At 34.6% G+C, this 26,303-nt stretch overlaps 3 protein-coding genes across 9 annotated transcripts; all 3 read right to left on the minus strand.

The window, feature by feature from the left end:
• Nucleotides 1-1,127: 1,127 nt before the first annotated feature.
• On the minus strand, nucleotides 1,128-10,502 carry LOC116107394 (small RNA 2'-O-methyltransferase-like). 4 transcript variants are annotated; one of them, XM_031393670.1, is made up of 10 exons: nucleotides 10,298-10,502; nucleotides 8,746-9,081; nucleotides 8,160-8,249; nucleotides 6,837-7,294; nucleotides 6,443-6,688; nucleotides 4,809-5,746; nucleotides 3,945-4,096; nucleotides 3,739-3,855; nucleotides 2,804-2,941; nucleotides 1,128-1,844 (listed from the first exon to the last, which is right to left on the minus strand). In XM_031393670.1, the coding sequence occupies exons 2-10, from the start codon at nucleotides 9,013-9,015 to the stop codon at nucleotides 1,395-1,397; spliced, it is 2,859 nt and encodes a 952-aa protein (XP_031249530.1). In that variant the 5' UTR covers nucleotides 9,016-9,081; nucleotides 10,298-10,502; the 3' UTR covers nucleotides 1,128-1,394. The 4 variants fall into 4 exon arrangements, with proteins under 4 accessions (XP_031249530.1, XP_031249533.1, XP_031249531.1 ...); XM_031393673.1 differs by lacking the exon at nucleotides 10,298-10,502 and adding an exon at nucleotides 8,406-8,491 and having other exon boundaries at nucleotides 8,746-8,762; XM_031393671.1 differs by lacking the exon at nucleotides 10,298-10,502 and having other exon boundaries at nucleotides 8,746-9,839.
• A 1,119-nt stretch (nucleotides 10,503-11,621) lies between these two features.
• On the minus strand, nucleotides 11,622-19,073 carry LOC116107382 (probable 3-hydroxyisobutyrate dehydrogenase, mitochondrial). 4 transcript variants are annotated; one of them, XM_031393653.1, is made up of 10 exons: nucleotides 18,898-19,073; nucleotides 17,387-17,475; nucleotides 16,921-17,035; nucleotides 16,359-16,509; nucleotides 15,557-15,639; nucleotides 14,793-14,888; nucleotides 13,493-13,635; nucleotides 12,852-12,936; nucleotides 12,514-12,593; nucleotides 11,622-11,813 (listed from the first exon to the last, which is right to left on the minus strand). In XM_031393653.1, the coding sequence occupies exons 1-10, from the start codon at nucleotides 19,009-19,011 to the stop codon at nucleotides 11,726-11,728; spliced, it is 1,044 nt and encodes a 347-aa protein (XP_031249513.1). In that variant the 5' UTR covers nucleotides 19,012-19,073; the 3' UTR covers nucleotides 11,622-11,725. The 4 variants fall into 4 exon arrangements, with proteins under 4 accessions (XP_031249513.1, XP_031249514.1, XP_031249515.1 ...); XM_031393654.1 differs by lacking the exon at nucleotides 14,793-14,888; XM_031393655.1 differs by lacking the exon at nucleotides 18,898-19,073 and having other exon boundaries at nucleotides 16,921-17,051.
• A 1,051-nt stretch (nucleotides 19,074-20,124) lies between these two features.
• LOC116107395 (LRR receptor-like serine/threonine-protein kinase GHR1) lies at nucleotides 20,125-24,852 on the minus strand. Its single transcript, XM_031393674.1, has 3 exons — nucleotides 23,322-24,852; nucleotides 21,652-23,193; nucleotides 20,125-20,858 (listed from the first exon to the last, which is right to left on the minus strand). Exons 1-3 carry the CDS (start codon nucleotides 24,382-24,384, stop codon nucleotides 20,275-20,277), a joined length of 3,189 nt encoding a protein of 1,062 aa, XP_031249534.1. The 5' UTR covers nucleotides 24,385-24,852; the 3' UTR covers nucleotides 20,125-20,274.
• Between the last annotated feature and the right edge of the window lie 1,451 nt (nucleotides 24,853-26,303).

The following is a 26,303-nucleotide window of genomic DNA, read 5'->3' on the forward strand; positions in this document are numbered from 1 at the left end:
ATTACCTTATATTTCTCACTTGATGCATCATAAACCAACAATACATCATGTAACAATACAAGTCCAACCGTGCAGATATTGTTTTGAGTTTCATAAGATGTTTTTCGTCCACATTCGCTAGAAACGTGGGATATGGCAGATAGAGATTTAATTAATCCTTGTAACTTCTTTCGACGACAGCTTGGTCGGATCAACGTAATGTTGAAAGAGTGTTAACCTATTACGTACAACATGTCTTAGGAAAGTGAAGTGTTTTTTTTTTTTGAAGGGCAAAGAGGCTAATTTGATTGCTCTTAGGAGTTAGGCCTTCCTCATTCAATTTGTATGAATCCGATAACCATCCACTATAACCACTCACCATCATCCATTGTTGAAGATGGAGCTCTGCGAAACTGGAGTTCAAAATCATATCGTACCAGTGTATGCACACTTTTAACAAGAATATATAAGACTTGTAGTACAGCAGCTTTTAAAAAATTAATATCTTAATAGGATATACTCCCTATTAAGACCTAAAAACCTCAGGGTGGATAAAGTGTTTCTTTTAACCATTTTATTGATTCTAATTCTCGAAAGGTCAAGGTTTTATTTAAAATATAAAAAAAAAACCATAAAATCATGTCACTTAACTTAATTATCTTCTATGAAAAATAACAAGGATGAAAATAATCAAACTACTAGCCTACTAAACGGTGGTTGACCGCCAGGAAAATTTAAAATTTTCCATATGAAAATAACAATTTCATCTTATTAAAAACTATTTCTCCAGTTTGGCCACCATTATTTCTGAAAATTTTATTTTATCCCTTAAACGCAATTTCCTAAATAAATTTGCTAACCTTTAATCTCCCTCATTCAATAAATATTACACTTTAGCCCCTTCAAGCATAATGTTCTAGTTCTACCACCACTACTAAGTATCCTTAACAATGTTAATATATATATATATATACAGTTTGTATTACAAATCATGGATTTAATAAAATATATAAATTTTGTAAATTAATAATTATCCACTATATTTGCTACAATGAAAATAAACATTGCCAATTAGCCAAATCTCTTTAACCAAAATAATTCAAAGTATTAATGACCCAGAGAGTATGCTATTTTCTTAGTAGTGATGATTTTGATAAATATTACTTTGAGAGATCAAAAACAAATATAATATCGAATGTTTCATCATATGGACATACATCTATATCATAATCTATTGCTTCTATGTTAATAACTGCACACAACTTAGGTTACCAACCAGTTCAGTAAGGTTACCAGGCCATATCGGCATCTAAAATACTGCACAATACTTCCAGTTAAACTGGTTTTGACCCAGTAAAATTACAAGCAAAATCTCCTTTATGCGTGCTACTAGAACCGCTGTTAGCATTTACTTCTCAAAAAGCAGACCTTGAACAGTTGCTACTATCCCACTCCCATATGACTCCGTAATGGTGAGTTACCTCTTCATCGTTTCGAGTATCTTCCTTGGTTTCAGAACCAATTCTAAAGATGGCGATCTGAGAAGCAAACCCTGGTTCGGTGTCAGCAGAACCACCAACCCCACTGAACTCAACACTGTAACCATGTCTTGCCGCTAGTTCAGATGCCCAGCGATTGAACTGTTCTCTAGTCCATTCAAACTTGTGATCATGGTTGCGAAATTTGAACGATTGTGACTGTGTTTTATCATCCGGGTCATCTTCTTGGCTTGTTAGACTTGATTTATGAAGTACTACATTGTACTCATAATTTGGGGTGGAAACGATAAGAATCCTTGGACGGAAAGAGCTTAGCACAATGTTGCCAAACAAAGACGCGTCATCCTCCTCCATATGCTCAATCACCTAAAAATTTTTCAGCCAGAACAAAGTGGTCAATTAAAAGAAAATGCAATCTTCATCACATATGAAACTGATTCTACTTTATGGAAGCAAAGATTTTGCATTGTATTGGCTAGCCGGACTTCATTTTCACAATTGCACTATTGCAAATAACGACAGGAAACATAGGGTCCTAGTAGTGCTCAACAAGAACTGTTAGGATTATTATGAGGTCCTGCAACGGCCTGAGGGGCCATGGACCCTGAAGGCTATGAAAAGGCTCCGCCCATGTAGTTGGATGGGGGTCAGATAAATTTTTTATTACAATACTGCAGTAACAGCAGTAAGACAATCTATGATCGTTATTCAGGTACTCAAAAAGACACATGATGCTAATATTTGGCTAAGAGCTCTCTAAGGGATATTGATCAGAACTCCTGTTTTCAAATCTATCTCACAGTTGATAGATGATACAGAAGTTCTCTTTTCAAGTTTTCCAGACAACTAGAATTATTCACATTTTCAATATTTAGTTCTAAAACTGAAAAAGAAACTGTTTCCAAATTATATTTGGAAATACAATATCCAATTTCTCATTTTATTTTACAAAATATTTATTAAATAACCAAAAAAAAAAAAAATGGTCTCTCATCTTCCCAGGAACTTACTAGTCTTTAAATTTTCTAGTGTTTAACATCCATTTCCAATGATATTTTACTTGTGAGATTTTAGGCATATAGTATCATTATTTGTGAATTAATCGGACAAAAAAAAAAACTTTGAAATGCTTCAATAACATTATGAAAAGTCAACGGAACAAAGGTCAGATTGGAACAAGTAAAACAACAAAAAACTCTCAACTCCTTCTGTTATTTATTTTATTAGAGAACAAACAATTAATAACTCTTGACCAGAAAAGAAAGAAAAATAAATAAATAAAGATCAATTCTCTGATGGTAAGATTAAGAAGGGTTGATGAATACCTCTAAGCAAGTACCAATATCAAAACCACGCAAACGAGAATCAAACACTGTAATGGAACCATCATAAAGAACTGCAGATGTTATGCCGGTACGTGGAATGACAGTATCCAACTTTGAGTTGAGTTTTGAATGAAGTATCTGCAGTATTAGCAAAATGCAATTATGGAGTTAAGTTTCTAACCAATTTAATAAACACAATAAACATTATACACAATTATATTACAGGATTAAATAATTCCATAATTCAATCTCCGATCAGCAGACTACTCCTAAAAGACATGCAATACTGGTGGGACATATAAATCTAAGCAAAATATAGTTTTTTTCGGTTTTGTTTAGAACAAAATTAAATTTTATTAGTGATCAACACAGACGATTAGATTTATTTTTATGAGAAATGCACGACTAAGAATTACAGCCACCTAGTTGAAATTTACTTAATTAACCCATTCTATGGTATTATATTCACAGTAACATTGCATGATCTTTTCTGTCCTTGGAAGCAACTCAGTGCAACAGAGATCCTCTTGTAACATAAACTGCCATATGGTAAATCTATCTGTGGCATTTCTATCCAGCATGTGATTATGTTATATATTTTACCTCTCCATAACATATAGAAAAAGTCAGCCATGATTAGAACTATAAACTACAAAACAGCCCCAACGTTAAGTGTCCATAGCAGGAAAATCCTATATCAGTAACCGTGGAGGCCCACCAGTTGAGAAAAAGACGCCAATGATCGGACCTGTCAAACATTAGCCGACCTCCATGCACACATTATATGTAGAGAAAATTCAACTTGATTCACACCTCAAGATAAATCTCATCTGTAGCCTAGGTATGACCTTAACTTAGAGAAACTTTCAGATTAGGTTTAAGAAAAGAGCAAAAATCTCTAATTGCAATATTCCGTAGCATTAAATGGTTTAGACCTTAGCTGCCCGGCTGAGACTCTTCAGTGATATATCAACACCAACAATTTTTTCAAGAGCTGTAGGATAATCTAATAAAGAGTCCAGTAGACTTCCAGAACCACATCCAAAGTCAACCTGCAATAGGAACAGACATGATAAGAATCTAAACTCAGTTCTCATATCATCATCGATAATCAAAAGCAGGATACATATTAAATATATACCAAAGTAGTAGCACAAGATTCTTTAATATGCTGCACTGCATATTCCACCCGTTGCTTCGAAAGCGGAGGGCTGAAAAGAGCCTGTTCCATTCTCTCCTCTGGGGGTTCTGTCATGCGCAACAATGATATAGAGTACTCCAAGCAGCAAGCTTCTGCAAAAATAACAATATTGGCAAATGCAATGCACGGATAATTAAATATTGGATACATTCTTTAAAAAGATATAAAAGAAACAATAAGAGGCTCCATCCATCAACTATGGAAATTACATATCAGAGGGATATTAGAAGTCAAAAAGGTTCATCTAGAATTTGCATCATAATAGAAATTTCAGCAATAAATTTCTCAAAGCATCGTCACTTAATTTAATGGTAGCAACTTATTTTTTTAAACTAGTAATAATAATAGTAATGATGATACTAACAAATAATTAGAAGATAATTCACCACTTTGAACAGCATAAAGAGAAACTAAACTGTGCTGGTCATTTCTAAGTAAGCAATGCTGTTTGTCACCAGATAATTACACCCATAAATAAAGGTATTTATCAGAATTTCCTACCACTTGGAAGTAGTAGAACCATACAAGTCAACCTTCAGAAAGAATAATAATAACCATCCAGCGTTTAGAACATTGATTCATTCAAATTTTTTCACTCTTTTGGGTGATGCACATCCAAAGTTGTCCACAACCCAAAATGCACGCCTTTTATCAGCAAAACTGAGTGCACCAACTCAGAATCCAGAACTATAGCAGATTTTGTCAATTGCATATCAAGAAACGTAGTCCATGTCTAAATACCAAACAAAGCTTCATGAAAAAAATAAAAATAAAATCTTAAATTGAGATTAATTGAGAACTCACTTGATGATAACAGTGAACGAGTTCTAGCAGTATCATCAGCTGCAGCTAAAATCAACTCTTGAGGAGGCAACTGTGTATTGAAACACGCAGACTGACCAACAGACATCTGTGTTATAACTGCTTCTACACAGGAAATAACAGCTCCAGTTCCTATCTCAAATTCAAACTCCTCTTTGCTTTCAAGAAGTTCTTTCATATTTTCAGCTTCTATAACCAAAGATACAGAATAACTTATAAATAATAACGACCCATTAGATGGACAGACACCAAAATCAGGACCTCCTATGCTTAAACAACAAACTCCATGTTCTGGGATAGCATCTAGCATATTTATGGAGTTTGATTTTAGAAATCTGCCTCCTTGAGATTCACTATGGTGAACATTATGACTAGAACGACATAATGCAAACTTTTTAAAAAAGTTTTCGGGAGAAAATCGAATGTCAAGGGCACCAGCAGAATAGTTTAGCTTCTCCAAAGACATGTCAGGGTCCTTTAAATATGCATTTAACCAAGAGAGAACTTTCAAAGAAGCATTCTGTATGGAATCACTCAGCTTCTTGTGTAATTCTTTTGGTGAACACTCCAAAATTAAATCTTGACACTTGGAAAACAATTTTACTTCACATCTAACAGGCTCTTGGCCACTAGTGGCATTGCCACCTCCTTTTATACATTCTTTTTCTCGTTCAGCCGACTCTGGAACCACCAATTTCTGGTGTAATCTTGATGACTCAGATGATGCTTCAAAAGGCATACTTACGGTAGAATAAACAGGTTCAGACAACCAATGTTGACGACAAAATATACTGAGGATCTCTCTCGGAAAGGAACCTCTCCAGTTTGTTTTCGCGGTAAATGCCAGGGGTAACTCTGCTGTAAGTATTGCCTCTCTGGACAATTTGTAAACTCCACTGGGCATCAGATTTATAAGCATCCTGGATAAGCAGATCTGAAATGATTATGAAATCAAGGCAATTCAAGTTTGAAATTTCTTGTCTTTACACTAAATATCTGAACAGATGCATCAGACAAGACATACCACGTAAAACAAAAAACTAAGACATGTGAAACTGAATGACGCCTCAAGAGCACCCAGGTTCATGCAATATAGTTGCAGGTGTGAAAACAGGCATATAATTATCCTCCTATTAAACTTGATCATGAGAAGGAGAAATTAAAATGCATAAATTGCAATAACCTCAAGAGGTTGTCCAAGATCAACTCCAATCTTCCCAGAGTTCTAAATGATCTGACTTTCTCCACAGTTTTGAACAAACTAACAGTCAACTATTAAATAATAGAAGGAAAAAGTGTGGTGGACCTAATATTATAGAGGTAATAAATTATATGAGAAAATGAGATCAAAAATTAACACAAGAGCGAGTAAGGAAAAAAGAAATAACAATTATATGCAGTGTTTTACCAATTCCATATAATGAAAATTAGAAGATAAAATGTGTAGCTGAGCTTGAATATTACACAAAACAGTCATGCAATTCAACCAAGATCGTGCCACCACAGGTGAAAAACAAACAATTTAGTCTTGTATAAAGGCTTCGAAAAACATTCTAGGAGAAAAATGTAAGACAGTAAACAAAGAAGTCCAGGAAGTACGTGAAATGAAAAGACACCTGTAATATGATTGCAGGGTGATATCTTCATGGAAAAGGTCTTGAGACCTCCATGTGTATCCAATGGATGCCAAGATTGCATCACCATATATTTCTTGACCATAGAAGTAGCTTGCTCTTGGATTCAGCAAACCTTCAAAGTGAGCAACTTCTTTCACATTAGGAAGATCAGATGCCAGATCCAAAAAAAATGACTTCGGAGCAGCAAAGTACAATCTCATCTCAGAAGATGCTTTACCAAGGGTCCTGCTAGACACCAATAAAAAGAAAACCATGAATTAGTCGAACATGGTGTACAAGGAATTAAAGTAATCCTACTTCACAAACCAAAGAGAAGTTGAAAAATAAAAAATAAGAAATCTTCCCAGGCCTCTGCAAATGTAGTTCCACCTACCTTGAGACAAGAACCTTGTTTCCATCTGTTAAACCAAGTTTTCGGGCAATAACATCCAGATAATAGCCAGTTGAGGAAACATCAAGAGTAACTGACTGAATGGCCTTCTCTAGTGAACACGGAATATATATGGCTCCAACACATATGCTATTAGGGGAATTAGATTGCTGGATTACTAATGATTCTATAATATTAGGCGGATATGGATTTTTCCTCCATATAGAAAGCTGTCCCTCAAAAGTAACAACAGACTCTGATAACCTAGCAGCAGCCCTCATGATATATGATATGATCAAAATATTATTTAACTCCGCCTCAGGATTAATTAATTTACACAGATTACTGAGCTTTGAATCACATACAGCCATGATAGAAGCAGGAACTGAACTGTAAAGATCACCACCTCTCTGCAAAGCGGCTCTAAAGTGACCACTCAGGGGGTGAAGTGATGAAAGGAACTTCAACAATGACAAAAAAAGATAAAGCCCATTAAGAGCACAGCAATTAAACTTACTCACATGTAACAGAAAAAGAGTATGACACAATTCATAGGTTTGATTACCCAAGCAAACTCAATGCAAGATTTGCTTAAAAACCAAATTTTAGCAAACAAAAACGATCATAAATGTTAGCTTCCATCTTTACTTAGATTAAATGAACTTCTTGTATAACAGAAGGATAACATGGAAAAGAGCAGAGAAGGACAAAAAATTCTTGAGTTATGTTTATATAATCGTACCGCTTGATTTCTCGAAAGAAGTATACCTCACCAGACATAATAACCAAGGTTCAAAAAAACTAACTTATCTTTCAGTCATCTCTTCTTTTCCATTAGACAGTTCTACAATTCAGTAAAACTAAAACTTAAGGCAATGCACCAAACATATTCCTAGCTACCTACTCCATGTCAACCACTTAACTAACAAAGCTAAAGGGCAACTAGCATTTACATGTCAGATTTCCATGTGTTGGTAATGATGATTACTGTTTATGAAATTAGACTGGGAAGAAAAAATTCAGTAAGAAAGTAGATAAATATTTGCACTCAACCCTACTTTAATTGAATAAGAAATTTTGACAATGACATAAATGCAAGATACAGTCACTATTTCGATTAGTTAACGTCAGGTCAATGAACAATAACTGACGAAATTATAATAATAATCCAATGTACTTTAAAACAACACCGCATATGAATATGAAAAACTGTGAACTTATACTTTGATCTGCTGAATCAAGGATGCTTCCTATTCTCTCTCTCTCTCTCTCTCTCTCTCTCTCAGAAATAGACATTTCACAGTTCATGTAAGAAGAACTACCAACCTCATCTGAAAATAGATATTTTACGCAACCAATTAATTTACTGAATGCTTCCTCTGCAGAGGGATTATCCATTGAAGTCTCAATGCCAAGCTGCAACGACAAAAATAAATAGATAATAAGTGATACATTGAGAAAAAAGAAGAACCCTTTTTCTTTTGGGATAAGCAATTGTATCATCAAAGAAGCCAAAGTTTCAATAAAGCAATTCTTCTTCTTTAAGGAGATATTGACAATCCTGTTACTAACCTGAAACCCTAATATAACCATCCAGCTCCTTAAAACCAAGGTAATTTCAAGCATTGATTATAACATCAAGTGCAGAATCAGTAGGCCTAACCGTAAGCAATTGAGCACACGGTGAAAAAGCAACATGCCAGCAAACTTGGCTATACATGAATTATAATAACATGAAATATAAACCACTTAGATTAATCAGAGAAAAACAATAAGAATTAAAAAAAGATAACCCCACAGCAATGAGCAATGGGCAAAATGCAATGATAGAAAATCAAGGCTCCCAAATTAGGGAAGTATATCAAATGGCAAGATAATCACAAGGACATAGGAAAAGTAAGGTAAAGCAAACCTTTCCTATGGCCTTCTCAGCAGCAGACTGCTCAGCATCTTTTTTCTTCTTACAGGTTTCTGACACAACAGAAAAATCTGGAAGCTGCAAAATGCAGCGATAAAGGCAAGGACCTTTCTGAGGAATAGCCAATCCTGGGCATCCATTTTGATCAACATTTACTTCATCCACAGTATAGCGAGCCTCCTTACCAAACTTCTGGAATATAATAGCCTTAGGCGTAAGACTTGCCTTTCTCACAGAAACAGCTGAGGGCCCTTCAGTTTCCATCAGCACTCACCAATTGTTGGAGTTAAAATACTAAACAACTATATCAGTGCTATACCAAATTACCTCCTGCACATGGACAACCAAATTAATTCAAACCTCAGAAAATAGGAAAGGTTAAAATCATACCATACACGTTTTTACATGGAATGATCTATATTTCAAATATTTAGGCTGCATCTAACTCTATATGACACAGTAATCACAATACAGATGTGTACAATAAATGTGGTGCATGCACATTTTTCTCAAGGTGGTCTTAATAAAGATCAACTTACACTATCATCTTTTATATATTGATACTACTATATCTGAAAAGATCCTATGAAAATTAAATCATTCAACTCTCTAGATCATTAACACAAATAATTTCCCTTACAGTGCACACAATCTATTAGGATTTTATGCACCTTGGCTCTACAGGAAGTCTAATATACAAGAAAACGTCAAAAACAAAACAGTAAAATGTAGAAATTAAAATCGTTAATAACATAAAAGAAAAAACCATACAAAGTAAAAATTAAAATCCAAAACATCAAATAGCTTCAATAGAGAATTCCAAAATCCAAACACGTATCTCTACAAAAACATGAAAATGGACACCTCAAAAGCCCTTCTCCAATTCTAAATGTCCACAAAAGAAACCACAGTACACAAAAACATAGATACACTTCAACAACTAAATGCTTTTATACTGCAATATTTTGGTACTGTATAATTCATAGCAGTTCTTTTTCTTCTCTTTCCCACTACATACAACGGGAAAATTGACATGTTTTGCATACTTATTACATTGACACCCATATATTCGAAGTAACACATCAATGAATAGATAAAACAAGTTGTTTTCCAATGAAGTAATACCCATTATCGTTAAACTTCACATACTTATGCAAACATTATAAGTTATCAAATTCAGACAAATAAATTAAAAAAAAAAAAAAAGAAGAAGAAGAAGAACAACTCTTTTTTTTAGAATAAAAAGAGCACTTAAAGCACTTTTTCAAGAACTGCCAGATAAAGCACCAAAAAGAAAAAGCAAAAAGAAAAAGAAAAGCACTATCACTCAAAGCATTTCCAACAAAACCTCTGGCAAACGCAGCCTCTGAGACATTATTTGAAAATGATGAAAACAAAATAAACATAAGCTTTAAAAAATTAAAACACAAAAAAACAAAAACAAAAAAAAGCGTTCTGGCGTTACAAAAACAAAATAAATAAATAAGCAATTGATACAAAAGAATCAAAGAGGAAAGAAATGAAACGAAGAGAGCGATAACTGTACCTTCAAATTAGCAATGGCATTCTGAAGGTTTTGGTTTGTTCTGGGCGTGGGGGTTTTGGAAGGACGGCTTATAAAGGAAGGAGGGAAAGGTTGGGGGTATTAAAGGAATTTTAGAAAGTTCTGTGACCAACAAATTAACGGAACGAGAGATGGAATTTTGTTGATTCAGTTTGAGTTAAAGTGACAGTCTGGTCAACCCATGCTTGTGGTGTGACTTTTAAACGACTTGTTTGTCAAGGGGATTTTAATTTATTTATTCCTTCCTTCTAATATTCTGTTTCTTGGGTATTCTTCCGTAAATTAAATATTAGTTTAGGGCTGGACCACAAATAATCATATTTTAAGGGGTTTCAAAATAAAACAAGTTTTGCACATCTGACCATATTATTAGTCTCAAATTCCAACTATTCTCCAAAAGTACTAAAAACCTCCTTGAAATTACCAAAAACATTCTTTTTAAGACAAAATCTGACCATATTATTATAATAAAACTTTTTTGTGGATGTCAAATTTCACATCGGTTAAAAAACAAAAACATTGGTCGTTTATATAATATAAGAACACCCTCATCACCCAGAGATATCTTTTTAAGACAAAATCGTGTAGACTTCAAAGTCCAAAACAGATAATATATTTGAGAACTCACTTACCATATATCTGGATTTGTCATATATCAATAGTTAGCTGTTTGTTAGGCCTTACAAGAGCCCAACATATATCATACATCTACACCTTTAAAAGTATAATAATAATAATACTACTATAAATCCCAAGTGACGTGCAATCCTATATAATGATGAAATCTAAATAAATAGGGGATTTGGTGAATAACATGGCAATACCAAATAAAATGACTTATCATTTGGGATATGTAGTATTACCCAAAATATTTAAAACCCCTTAGACAGAGATTTTTAATTCATTCTGAAAATCAAATAGATGGAGAAGAGGTGTGTTCTTTATGCATGGGACATCAATTAGACAATTACCTTGAAATTTAAGGAAATTTCATTATTCTTTATTCTTGAGAGATGAGAAGCTTCAATGGCCTACTTACTTAGAAAGGGTGTTCAAGACTTCTAGGCTAAGGTGTCATTTATTTATAGATTTGAGCTGACTTTTCTTTGCATAGTGTCTATTTTTTTGAGTTTTAAGAATGATAAAAAAGTATCAAAAACTTCTGGTCATCCAGGGCTTTAAAATGGTTTCTTAAAACCGAGGGTACGGTTATGAGATTAATCCTTTTAAAATAGATACATTATGTGTTAACCCTTTTTTGGCAAGCAGGAAAAAAGGAAGAAGTGCAATGGCAACTTAGGGGAGATTATTGAAAACCCAATTTGATATAAAAGAGAATAATTATTTTCAAAATGAAGCTCAGATTCTTCCAACTTTTTATTCTAAAACAAAGATCCTTGAATGATGAAGTTAAACCTCATCCTTGCCAGAATAATAATGGCGAAAAACACACGAGAAGTCCTCAAATTCATGACCCTCTTCACAAATTTTCGTGTATCTGCACAAAGCAGAACTGACATTAGTATATGAAATTGAAAAATATGATATAGAATAGTATATCCAAGTTCCTGTCCTAGAGATTAATGCAGATCAAACTTCATAATCTTGATCGGAATTTCCAAACGTAACTTTATAGGAACGTTTTAACGACAAAGTAAAATATTAATGAAAAACAGTTCTATCAACAAGTAAAATGGTTAACAGTAGGCTGTCCCAGGCTCTCAGCTAAAATATAAGGCAACTGCAGGCTGAAAACGTCCAAGGTTTGTATCACTACGTGTTATGGCAATTGATTTTACATGGAATTTATCAGCTAGGCAAAGAGCTAAAGACAATGCAAACAATGACATAAATCTAGTATTATGCAGGCAAAAGGATATGATAATATTCACATCCATTGGAATGTTTCATTTTCCAACTACAGTCTGCCACTATGGTTCTCCACGAGCTATATAAATTGACATCTAGTAAACTATTCAAATTTGCTTTGTCCATCAACTAACGGAAAAGATGTTTTTAGATTTTAGCTTTTCATTTACTTTGAGCGCGAACTGTGCTGGAATAGTACAAATGCACCAGTATTCCAGCACTAGTTTGCTTGTGATTTAGCTTTTCCATATCATGTTCATTGCTCACGAAAATGCATTCGAGAATCAAATCAAGTTCTAGATGTTAACTCTATCAGCAAAGGTACGTACATCTCTTGAGCTTTGGATGTTAATGGACATTCACGACCAATATCTTTTGCTGATGCAGAAGCAAGGTTTAAGTCCTTGGCCTGCATTAAGAATTGATAATTAATCTACAGGATTTCAGAAGAGAAGATAAATGTGTAATGATTGAGCAATCTAGTTATGGGCTAAAGGATGCAGTAAACAGAGGCTAAATGTTGATTGCAGAAAACAATCCCATTGACAGAGACATCATTCCGACTTATAAATAAGATTGCTATCCATAGTGATAAATTGAGCAACCTAGTGAAGCATTGATTATAAACAAACTTTCTATAAGAAAAATATAAAACAAGCCAAAGTACCATGAGCTTAGATGCAAATCCACCACCATAATTCCTTGAAGAGGGCACCCCTTCCATCACTCCTGGAACTGGATTATAACTATCACTGCCATTTTATGGATGTTGATAAAATTAGTAAACCTTTAAGAAAGAACTTTCCCCAGATATTTGCTAGTTTTAGATAAATCAACCCAATAGAAGAATAACTACTTTTGCCTTTCTAAATTATAGTATGCAGCACTTTACATGCTGGTTTCATGTGTTTTTGTAAATAATTTTTCATATATCAATGTAATCCCTCTAAGAAGTAAAAATGGATAGATTGTTTCTCAAGTTTTTCTTCCCAAGTAAACAGAAAAATGGCCTCAAGTTATCACTGAAAAATGATACGAGAGCACCATTGGCGTGAAATATTGACCAACTGACAAGGAAAAACTGACAAATTCAGCTTCCTTGAACATATTGAATAAAAATGTGACAATGCACTCTTCTAAGATTTTAAACCGTGCAGGAAGAGAATTCTTCTTCCATTTATTTTCTTTTCAGCCAGAACTTGAACTGTTTCAGCTTTCAAGGGCTGGCAGTCAAACTATTGCTTCAATTAAAAAAATAAAGCTACCAAATCTCAATAATGAGGATGAACCTGGAGAAGTGTAGTTTACCTACTCCAACAGCGAGCACTTGAAGAATTAAATATCTTTGTCAATGTACTGGCAGTTATTCCCAGTGACTGACCAAGAGCAAGGGCTTCTGACACCCCAAGCATGCTCACGGCCATTGCCAAATTGTTGCAAAGCTTTGCTGCCTAATAACAAAATCATGTCAAAGATGCTAGTTGCTTAGAAATAAATCCAGATAGACGAAGCACAAATTCCCACAAAGTGTTAAAATCATTGTTACTATATTTTACGTTGTTCTTATGTATATAAGAGGGGCATATGTGATAGCAAGCACTTAAGGAACCTAACAAATAATTTTTTAATGTCTATTGCTTTTGCACAATACACAATTACCAACCAAAAAGATGGATAAGTATCGATTAACATTAGCAGGATCAGAAAGTAGATCCAGGTTTGACTCAGATCCATATCTAGAAGATCGAAGAACTTTTTTTTCTTAATGATACGAAGTTTTTAAAATGATAATTTACAAAGAGGTGGACCAGTAATCCACTAAATAGAAGACAAAACAAGAAGTAAGTGATTCCAAATCTAAAACTCCCTCAAGGGGACTTAGGATTTAGAATCTAAGCACAGTGGTCAAGACTATAGTCTTGGACCCATTAGACTTTGATTATGTCTGGCTCATTTCAATGTATGTCAATTGGACAGCAAAGATAATATTCTCTCCACCAGCGTTTCAAACTTTGTCCAATTGTCACAAGAACACCAAACCATAAGGAAAGGATAGATGCTTCTATACATCTTAAATACCAAGTCAATGGAGCACATTAACAAAATAAAAGCAGCATAAGACATGCTTGATAAGGAACCAAACCATCTACACAAAATGGGTGGTGAAATGCAAGGACAGTATGATGCTTCTACACATCTGAAATACCAAGTCATTGGAGTACATTAAATAAGATAAAAGCAGCATAAGGCATGCTTGATAAGGAACCAAATATAGGTGTGTTTTGGCAAGAAACAAACAACATAAGAGATAGTCTACCAAAGAACAAAACAGGAAATGTCTGTATGTATAATGAAATGACTGACAAGTTTCTGTTAGCTCTGAAGCCACCAGGCCAGCTCACAAGGGAAAATGACTCAAACAGAAAATTAGGAAAGAAAAGACTAAAATAATACAAATATCTTAGATCAATTAATAGTTTTGTTTCAAACAATCAAAGTCGCCTCCCCTATTTGATATTTCTTATTCACTGCCTATTATAAGTCCTATGCCATGAGAGGAAAAAACATACAGAAAAGGATTTAGCTTCAAGTACTAATGGGAACTTACGGAGCCATTTCCTGCTCCACCACAATATATTGTGTTTTTGCCCATTGAGAGGAAGAAAGTTTTTGCAGCTAGATAGGCGTCCTCAGAGCCACCAACCTAAATGACATGGCATCGTTAGTTCATTAGTCAAATAGCACCAACTGCCAACCTAGGTACCTAATAGAACTTTCATAGCTCAGTAAAATACATTTTCCCACCTATGCAAACATCCATAATGCAAACTTCTTCAATATGCTATAACCAAAAGGTGATGCTAAATTGGAAACTCTACAAGAATAGCAGCAAAATTGCAGAAAGAATTCTTACCTCTGACAGATAAAGTTACAACTAGAAAAATGATATCATAGAGTTAAGATACAAATTTAGCGCTGGCTAAATCCAAACCCAATTGCTTCCGTAGCAAACAAGAACCATACAAGACATAAAACTAGATTAAAGGGATTCAGCTTTTCTACTTGCAGAAAAACAGAAATGCTAGATCAAACTAATATAATTTAGCCATGTACCCAACTATAAGTTACTACAGTCTACAAGAGATTCTTGACAAATAAAAGAAATAGATATCTATCATTCACATGTCATTCCCAGTCATACATAAATCATATCAAGATTGTATAACTGAAGCAAATTACTCTTCAAAACAATAGAAGCAACCACAGACAGTTTCAAAAAAGCAAAACTTATGAGTTTTTATCAAAGGATCCATAATCAGACCAAAGAAAATTGAAGATTTACTTTTGGGATTAGGGAGAAGTGGATCATACCATGAAAGTAAGTGTACCCCCTTCTGCAGCAAGAACACCTCCAGAGACAGGAGCATCCAACATGACAGGGTTCTCCCATAAATCTATACACAGGTATATGTAAAATTTTCAGAGGGGAAGAGAAAATTATTATATCCAACACAAGAAAGACAGAAAAGTAAAATTCTTTGAAGACTGGCTCTATAATCTGCTGGTTCTGATCAAAGACTGCTGGCTCTCTATTTGGCTTGTTTGTAATAATGGTGATAATGACTCCAATAGTAATGTATGTAAAAATACCATCAGTTATTTTTTTTTTTTTTTCCTTTTTTTTTGAATAAATAATTCATTTAAAGAAGGATGCCAACTTTCCACTGACCACATCACAATCTCAAAGTTTCTGGATTCAGTCAATGAAAAATACAGAACCACCCAACAGTGACAATTTCTTGTTTTTACAAGAAATTCTCTTAATCAAAACTATTCTTATTCAGTTCATTTATTAAATATAAGATAATAATGTCAACAATAAAAAGGTGCACGTCACCAGTGTCATCAATTGAAGAACCTGGGTTTTTCCTGAACAGAAATCCATATAAAGTGATAAATATCCCTCTCAACTTGATCATACATTTAGCATATCTGATAATTTTATCAAACTGCACATAGTAGCTACCCGTGTATATATGAATTAACTTGAAGATTAATTTATTAGAGATACCAAAAAGCATGGACTGTATGGATGTAATGTCAGAGTAAAGAGGAACAATTAGAGGCTATCTGGTAAAAGCACAGTTCAGTTGTTAAATTCACTCATTATTACCTTTCTTATCTTTTAGAATACAATTAGATACTGCAGCAGATATCTTTCTTGATGTTTGGGGATCAATAGTTGACGAGTCTATCAATAATCGTGGTCTTAGGAAATTCCCTCCTTTAAGCAAGCCATTTGGTCCATTGTAAACATCCAATACCTTCACAGATAAGATCAAAAGTTCATACTTAATGCATAATCAGCAATCCCCATTTTTTATACTCGGAAATGAGGATAAGACAATGCAAATATGTACATGCTTGGACAACATGATCCTTCAGGCCACAAAGTGCAGACAACATGAGTTCTAAGAACATAAAGTGTTTAACAATCAGTACTTACAAAATAACATAAACTGAACTCCATGCTAAAGTTCAACAAACTGCACTTTTTCTATATTTCCACCTCATTGTCAACTGGATTCCCTTACATAAGGGCCACTTCTTTAAACACTAAAGGGGAGACATAAATAATTACAACCTTTGACATTAAACAAGTATAATTCACATTAATATCCAAAAAGGATGATAACATGATGATAAGAGGAAAAGCCAACTGGTATATTACTCACATGAGATGACGAAGGCAACATTGTAATTACAACATCACTTGCTTCTGCAACTTCAGAAGGTGTTTCTTTTGTAAGGGCGCCCATTTCAGAGAATGTCTTCATGACATTACAGTTTCTGAATTGAAGTCAGACTTGCCAATTCGGTTCAAAATAAAGTTGTGTGTGTTATACTTTCTATGAACAAACAGATCAAATTTATAGTAGAAACAAATAAGACTTATTTCCAAAAGAGATGATGTTTTACATATACAGATCAAACATTTGAATTCATATAGCAAATATGTCTTCAATAAGATTATGAAACAAATAAACTTAAGTACCTCTAATTACAAATAATATATATGTATATATAGCCAACATGTTATTTACTATAAGATTATAAAACTAATAAAAAATTCTTCAGATAGTAGCAATTCAAGGAAACCAAAACGTCATAAGTGCAAGAAAGAGGGTTTAAATGCATTACATGTCATGAACAGTCAGTTTGTATCCAGCCTTCATTAGATTTTGCGCCATTCTGAATCCCATATTTCCCAGCCCTATGAATCCAACACTCTGTAATTTGTCCAAAAACAGAAAAATATAACAAATTCAGAGTAAAAAAATAAGACAGTATGAAAAAATAATAAGCAGAAAAAATGGCACAAATTTTCACTAATTAACCCTGACAGAACACATAAGAATGAGATGAACAGCATTATTTCAATAGAAACTCAGGCCGATTAATATACATACAGCTATAAACAAATGAATATACAAAATGGCACGTCTTTCTTCTTGAACACTTGTGATAATAGGCATGATTCAGCTATAAATAAAAATGAATACACACACACACCCCCTATTTCATGGTTTAAACAAAAAGCATTACGAGATTAGGTTGACCATGAATGCATAGAGCTAGAGACAATTTTGACAATCATTGACACCTTTTCCAATTCTAGATTGCACCCTATACCCATATATTTACATTTACATAGATGTGCAAATATAAACATAAATGTAATTACTACATATCCAAAAATTCCCAAGAAAAAAACATATCTTCTTATACTATTGGAACTCTAAAGTGAAATACAATGAGGTGCAATAATCGTTCTAAAAAGCTATCACTCAATCGGCTGCTGACTTACGCAATTGTGTTTGGTACAGCAGAATTTTATTTCAACATTACAACTTACATAACCCCATACAAACACATAATCGACCATCTTACAAATATAAACTCAATACTTAGCTTACAGACAATAACACAAAAAAATCCACTTCAACACTATTCTTACATACATTCCATATTCATTCCCATAAGCTATTTTTCTTATAGAACTCATATAAGATGTACAGTAATAGAAATCTTGCTATCCTAAAAGCAAATCCCGATACAGTTACCGTGACAAAAAATTTCAGTATCTCAGTGTTATTTGATAACAAGTTGCATCATATTTTTTTGAAAAACATTGATTGAAATAAAATTACAAAAAAGTAAAAATAGTTTACATCATTTTAATAACATACACGTGAAATAGAAACAAAATAAAAAATTAAACAAAAACTTATTCTGGTGACATATGCTATAGACTTTATTTACTGTAATAAGTTGTATGTTACTATAGCCTATGGTAACATACAACTAATTACAGTAAATAAAGCAAAATGGTAATCAAGTGAAATTATTTCACAAATTCAAACTCAAAAGAACACTCTCCACTGATTGAGCATGAAAAATACTTCACACAGAACAAAAACAAATTATATAAATTCTCCTGATGACATAATAAAGCATGACTAATTGACAATGACTGTTAAAAGAAAACAAATATTAAAAAAAAAAAAAAATGAAACAAACCCATAAAAATATGACAACCCAGATGAGAATTTGCAGTGAAGATGATGATCAAGTGTGATTCTAAAGTTGAAATGACGCATAAATTATGGTTTAAGAATTAAAAGTTGTAAAGCCAAGAGGAAAAATTTTACCTCAAACTGGGATGAAGAGAATCTGCGGATTGGAGAAGATTGAAAGGGAGGAGATATTAAGGGAGACTTGAAGTTGGACGAAGAAATCAGTGCTCTAAATCTACTCATCGCCATGTGGGTTGATTGATACTTGATAGCTCTCTCACCCCTTTGGTTTCTTGCACACTCAAAAGTCAAACCTGGCCTGTTTTTTATAGTTATAAATGAAGAAACTATTAGGACTATAACATTTGGAATTTTTTTTTTAACAAAATTATAATAAATTAGTTAAAAGAAAATAAAAATTAACTATTTAGGCCTTTTTACAATTGATTTTTTTTTCTTGAAAACGGAATCATATTTGTTCACTTCAACATAAAATCACATATATAATTAAAAAAAATTTAACTACATAAAATAATACTATTTCAAAAGAATTAACAATGGCGTTTTTTAATTTTGAATATAAAATTTGAATTTATTATGTTTATTTTTTTAACACATCCTTAATTTTTAAAAGTATAAAACCTTTCTATTTTATTTTTTGTTATTTATTATAAAATAAAAGTACAATATCTTACTATTTTATCAGAGGTCTTAGTCTTGTGGTCAATTTTATTACTAATGTATTTACCTAGATTTTCTTATTGTTATTATTATTATTTACTATTTTAAAATATAAATGCCCCACCTCACCAACAGATGATTGAGCATACTGATTTCTTATATATGTTAATTAATTTATATATTTATTTAATAAGAACAGGCACATGCAAAAGGGAACCTGGAATTGGCTAAGAATCAGCTGAAAAGGCAGATAAAATGTTTCTACTAGAATTACAAGATAAGATTCAGATGGATTTGCTTCCCCTTTTCATATAAACATTATCATAAAGAATGAGTACCCAACTGAGCTCAGACACAAACTTCCTTTATTTTGTCCTTTGGATGGCCAATAAATTTAGTATGACCATTGATGTCAATTATTGTCAAATGTAAACAGAGGTGGGTTCATAACTTGAATAATTTCAGGGCTTCGACTGTAATCATGTAAAAGTTTTACATTTTTAATTTAGAAGTTGATATACTGTCACAGCAGAAACACAATTGTTATGTCAAAATTTTGCTGCCAATGTAGTTTTTCTACATGCTCTAATTATAGATTGCAGCTGCCAATGGAACTGGAAAAGCTAACAGATGGTGATAATAACTCATGGAAAAGGCAAACATGCGAAAATTTTGTATCCATTCAAAATATGCTCCATTTTTACAACAAACTGTTGTTAATACAATTGGCTAATCACACTAAATGCCAAAATCACATGTTAAAAAAAGGGAGCTAATGAGCTATTAAATTCCCACAAAATTCAGGTCCAGATAAACCAGGTGCGATGAAAACTATATGGATGATAGATCTTCATATATAGTCTTGATACCTGGCCTCTCAGAAACAGATCGTATACATCGAAGAGCTATTCCAAGGACCTCCTTCATTCCCTTCTCAGCTGCCGGATTCCCCATCTCCGACACCAATGCAGCATCAAAGCACTCTGAGCCATGACCTTCGGCAGCCTTCAACCGCATCCAATCAGTCAGATCAACCCCTCCCCCTTCACCAGAAATTACATCACCTGCACATCTACCGGTTAGAAGTTCCAGCAATATCACTCCAAAGGCATATACATCTGACTTAAAGGAGGGGAGTGGTTTCTTGGAAGCAGCTAACTCCGGTGCACGATAACCCAAGACCCCAGCATCAAGAATCTGTTCAATGGTGCCAGCTTGGGTCATGAGGCGATGGAGGCAATAATCAGCAACACGTGCATTAAGATCAGGTCCGTCTAATAGTACGTTTGTTGCTTTTAGGTTACCGTGAGGAACAGCCCGGTCAAAATGGAGATAATTCAGGCCACGTGCAACATCAACTGCTATTTTGAGTCTCTGGGCCCATGTTAATGGAGGGCCTTTTCTTCCCGGTCGATCTGAAAAAAAGGATTTATCATCAATGAAAATTAATTTTTAGCTAATATAAGAGTCATGCATGCACAATGCAAAAAGAGAAGAGACTATCATGAATGATAGATCATGCCATTCTCAACCTTAAGTAGTCACTACTAAAAATAATCAGCCTAGACTGACTGTCTCTACAATGTAAGTGAAGTTTGTCCACCCAAACAGAACAATATGTTGAGGAAAACTTCAGTGTGAAAATGGCATATTAGATTACAGTCATATAATATTAATACATCTTTGATATGCAATACAAAAACTAAGCTTTGTGGAAATGGCACATTCCAGTAGATAGTTGACATTGCCATCACCATTTTTAAGCACAGCAAAGAAAACGAGCTCTCTATTTAAGATGACCCTTTCCTTCAAGCAGCAGTTTTTACTTTTAGCATTACTTTCAATGAGGAAATGATCACACCATTCAATCATTCACCATGACATGTTACCAAATTCATAAGCATTTGGGGACAGCAGTCCCAAGTGGAAAGCTGTAGATTGATTGTGTGTTTACCAAAACCACGCCAAAGTTGTACTAATCATAGGAATACCAGGCTATTAGCAATTGCAAGCAGTATATTTGATTGAATTTCTTATCAGCTTTTTTGTATAATTTATTTATCTACAATCACAATCAACATGTCAAAAGAAAAGAACCCAGAAATGTTATCGTAAATAAGATTGCAAGACTTTTAAGTGAAAGATGAAATGGAACACGCAATGAACCTAATTTATTAAGTTGAGAAACATATCAGGGCAAAATGTTACCATAAAGAAAGCTTGCTAGACTTCCAGGTGAGACATAATCTGAAAGAATGAGCTTCTCATGCTGTGTAGGTCCCCAATAGTACCCCCTCAAACCCACAACATTTGGATGCCTGATATTAGCAAATTTTTTAGCCTCCTTAGCAAACTCCTTTCTCTGTTTTGCTACTCCCTCTCTCAACCACTTTACTGTCAAGAACACCCCATTCTCCAGTGTTGCTCGATAAGAAGTCCCATGACTACTCCTCCCTAACACTTCGGCAGGGGCCCTTGATAGCTGCTCAGGTGTCAAACTAAGTGTCTCATCAAGAAAATGCAGCTCACCAACCAATCGATCTGGTGATCTCACATCCAATCTTGCAAAGTTTTCAGCTGTGAATGAATCCCCAGACTCTGGAGACCAAGACAAATGGCTAGTCTTTGATGGTGAGAAGCCAGTTACTGCTGCCATTTTCTCATCAGGGCTCATAATCCCAGATGATGATCCTTTCCTCGAAGCCACAAGATCTTCTGTTGAAACAATCAAAGGCCCCCCACCACCTATTCCAGTAGTGCCAGAGGGGTTTGATAGAGCACGCCTGCGTATATCTTTCTCTGTAGCATGTTCTGGTGGCAGTCTTCTCGATATGCGGATGTAATGTATGAAGATAGCAAGCAGGATAAGAATGATAACAGCAATTATACATGAAACTATCACAATGACTTTGACAATGGTGTTGATAGATTTCTTCTTCGAACTTTCAGCAGGGGAGTTGCCTGATCCAGGAGGACCACCTGGAAAACGTAATTTGGCGTTTCCAGGATAAAAAGAAGAACTAGGAAACTTCCTCAGATTTTCAGGAACAACCCCAGAAAACTCATTGTATGAAACATTAAAGGCTTCAAGGGTGTTGGGCAAGTTGTTTGGTAAAGGACCAGAAAAATGATTCTGGGATATATCTAATAAGCTTAGAGAGCTCATGTTAGCCATAGAAGTTGGCAGAGAACCAGATATATTATTTCCTGCAAGATTGAGCACTTGAAGTCCAGTGAATGATTCAAGTCGATCAGGAAAAAAGCCATTAAACTGGTTATGGGAAAGATCAAGAACCTCCAGAGTGGATTTACTAGGTGGAGAGAACTCAATTGCACCAGTGAGTAAATTATTCGAGAGGTGGAGTTCTTGCAATGTGGATGAAGTTAAGAGATCAGCTAGAATAGACCCGTCTAACTGGTTGGAACTGAGATCAAGGACTCTAAGCTTTGGATACTGAGTAATAACCTTTGCGAGAGAGCTACTAAAGGAATTTCGAGATAGATTGAGATAATTTAAACGCAAAAATTGTGCTGTTACCTCAGGGATAGACCCTGTCAAATGATTTTGGCTGAGATCAAGATATTCAATGTTACCCCACTTCACCATTCTAGTCAGATTTCCTTCAAATTGATTATTTGAAAGATCAAGTACAGAAAGGCTTCCAGTAAGAACAGGAAGTTCACCTGTGAGTGCATTAGAGGAGAGATTAAGTACCTGAAGAGTTGTTGACAAAATCGTACTTACTGGCCCTGAAAGACGAAGTAAAATGTCAGGTGCATAACAGGCCAAAGTAAGCATGATTAAGCAGCTAATATCATTTATTACTGAACATAAGAATAATGTAGCTCAAAGAAACTAATAGAAATGCAAGGCATGCCTGAGAGATTGTTGCCACTCAAATCCAATTCAGTTACCAGCAAGGAATCTCCTTTCAACAAATCATTAGGAATAAACCCTGAAAATTTGTTGTTGCTGAGCTTGAGAACCAGAAGCTCATAAACAAAATCGAATCCAGGCAATTCTCCAGAAAACTGATTATAGCTCAGATCCAACACTTTCAAGTTTTCAAAGAGCTCTAGCTCACCTCCATTCACCAGTGACCCAGTAAGTAGGTTGTGGCTAAGATTTAAGTACTTAACACTTGGAGAGATACCAGGTAACAGTTTCTGAGAGCTAGAGCTCACTAACATATTCCCACTAAAATCAACATGACTGACATTTGTCAAAAGGAAAAACTCCCCATCAAGATGACCATCAAGCATGTTGCCATGCAGGTCCAGCACCTGAAGACCAGAAATCAGTTCAAACCCTTTTGGGATTGTCTTGATAAATCTATTAGACGATAGGTTTAGATACACCAAGTTATTCAGCCTCGTCAATGATTTCGGCAGCGACCCAGAAAAGGAATTGCTACTTAAGTCCAAAGATTGGATTGAAACAAGCCCTGATGCTGAATCTGGAACTGAGCCCGAGAAGTTGTTCCCAGCTAATGAGAGATTCAGTAAGCTCTCTAATTTAACAATCCCCGGTGGTAACGATGAAGAAAATAGATTATCAGAGACATCAAGAAACTTAAGGCTTTTGAAGTCGCCTATATTGTCGGGTATTACGCCTGTTATGGAGTTGTTTGACATGGAAAGTTTCACAAGCATTGTGAGATTCGCAAACACACTCAAATCTGCAACAGCCGACAGACCTAAGTTATCAAGGACAACACCAGCAACATTTCCACCATTACATATTACTCCATTCCAAGAAGAGGGGCAACCATTAAAGTCAATGGACTCCTCATTCCATGAATCAAGGACATAACCAGTGGGGTCATTCTTGATTCCTTTCTTGAATTCAAGCAATGCCAAAATGTCTTGTGAAGGAAGCTGACCCATGGCATGAAAGAAAAACAAGGATAAAAGTAGAAGCCTAAACAGCTTCATATTCATCCAGTCAGAATGATACAAGATAAACTCAAAGACAGAAGGGGGCTCTCTAGCTTGCTACTCCACAAATAGAAACAAACCCAACTGAACACTAGGCCAATGCCAATTAGGGCAAAATTAACATAAAAACAATAATTTATCTTCAACGTCTACAAAAACAACCCAGAGCCAGAAACAAGCACCATTTGCCAGACTATGAGGCTTTCCCAACACCATTAAAGCAAGAGACAAGCTCAATGTGCAACAAAAAGAGGATTTCTCAGCTATTAACCCTACAAATTCTACACTCACTCGGCCTTTTAGAAAAGCAAAACAAGTAACTACCCTTGACACATTGCTTAGAAAACTCTAAATGTACATCAACTCAGTACTCGTTTACCTGACCAAGGACCAAATCTTGGAAGAAAATTTGCTTCAAGGGACTGACCGTGCTTCCCAAACAGCATCTTCTTACCAATATCTCTTTTTCCTTTAACAGTGTAGGCTTAACTGTAACTCTTTCAACAAAAAGACTCAAACTTTAAAGCAAAAAAAAAAAAAAAAAATTTTTTTGCATTTACATAACAAAATACACATGGGCTTTAGATTACTTTATACAATCCAAGCACGGTACCACACTAAAATACCCATTAATGAACAAGAATTGGGTATTCATTAAAACAACTAGAATGTAATAGATGAGAGGGACCCAGAAATTCTTTTGCAATAAAAACCCTAGTAATAGTATCTAGTGCACATTTTAGCTGATTAAAACATGAGAAAGCCCTAATTTTTCTTTAATAACGAAAAAAAGACGCAAAAAAGAAATTTGGCTTTTGTCTCTTTACTCAGTATGAGAAAGCATGTGAGGACTCAAAAACAAAACCCTAATATGTCTCATGTCTGCAGTGTTTGATTAAATTAAGAAAATGAAAAAAAGAAAAAGAAAAATACTACTTTCTGTTCATTCTTTTGAGGGTCAGTGTCAGTAAAAGACAAAAAGATAGCGGGAAAATGTTAGGGGTTTTTTTATTTGTATAATTAGGGATTTACCCGCCAAAAAAAGAAAGAATCGCTCTAAATACTTTACATAGTGGACGTCAAAGGATTTATCAAATCCGGTTTTAACTTTCAAGAATCTTTTTTTTTTTTTTTTTTATCTAAAATAAAATAAATATGAGGGCATTGGAGAGTGTGATCGTGCCACGTGTCGTGGACCCACAACGCCCGTTTGACTAGGGCTCTCACAAGTCCCAATAATAATACACAAGAGGTGAAGTTGGTTGCAAACATAATTGATGGGCCATGGAGTAGGGCCCAGGAGGTCAGATATCCACCGTTCTGATGACACGTGGACAAATGGTACGTATTTGTAACTAAATGTGGAACCCCAGTCTGGAGTCATAGTATGCAGATCTGGAGGACCACAGAGATCAATCGATCTCAAGAATAAAAATTGAGTGGTCCATGATGTGGTGATGTTTAATCTATTTTTGTGTTGTGTGATGTGGAGTAACTTTCCCTTCGGGCTTGTGTGCTCAATGTGAAAATTTTTGTGTTTGGGAAAGATTAAGAAAAAAACAAATTAACAAGAAATATGGTGTGTTACAATTACAATTTTACCCTTTTATCTAGGGTTTAATGACTATCTCACCCTTTTTGATTTCAAAAACTTATGGATCTGTTTGTTTTATTATTTTGGATAGGATTTTAGGAATAATATTGGGTAGTTGAATAGGAGAGTATTACGAGGTAAAATTTAAAAATTTACAAAAAAAAACCCCTAAGTTTGCTAATTTAACTAAACACCCCAATATATAAAAATTTTATAGAATAACATAAACACCCCCACCCACCCACAGTGCTAGATTCCGGCCATCACCGCCGGAATCTGGCTAAAAAATGACGTTACGACGTAGACCAGTCGGATCTGGCAGGTAGGG

This window comes from Pistacia vera, unplaced genomic scaffold (genome assembly GCF_008641045.1).
Source record: "Pistacia vera cultivar Batoury unplaced genomic scaffold, PisVer_v2 Contig535, whole genome shotgun sequence".
Taxonomy (NCBI): domain Eukaryota; kingdom Viridiplantae; phylum Streptophyta; class Magnoliopsida; order Sapindales; family Anacardiaceae; genus Pistacia; species Pistacia vera.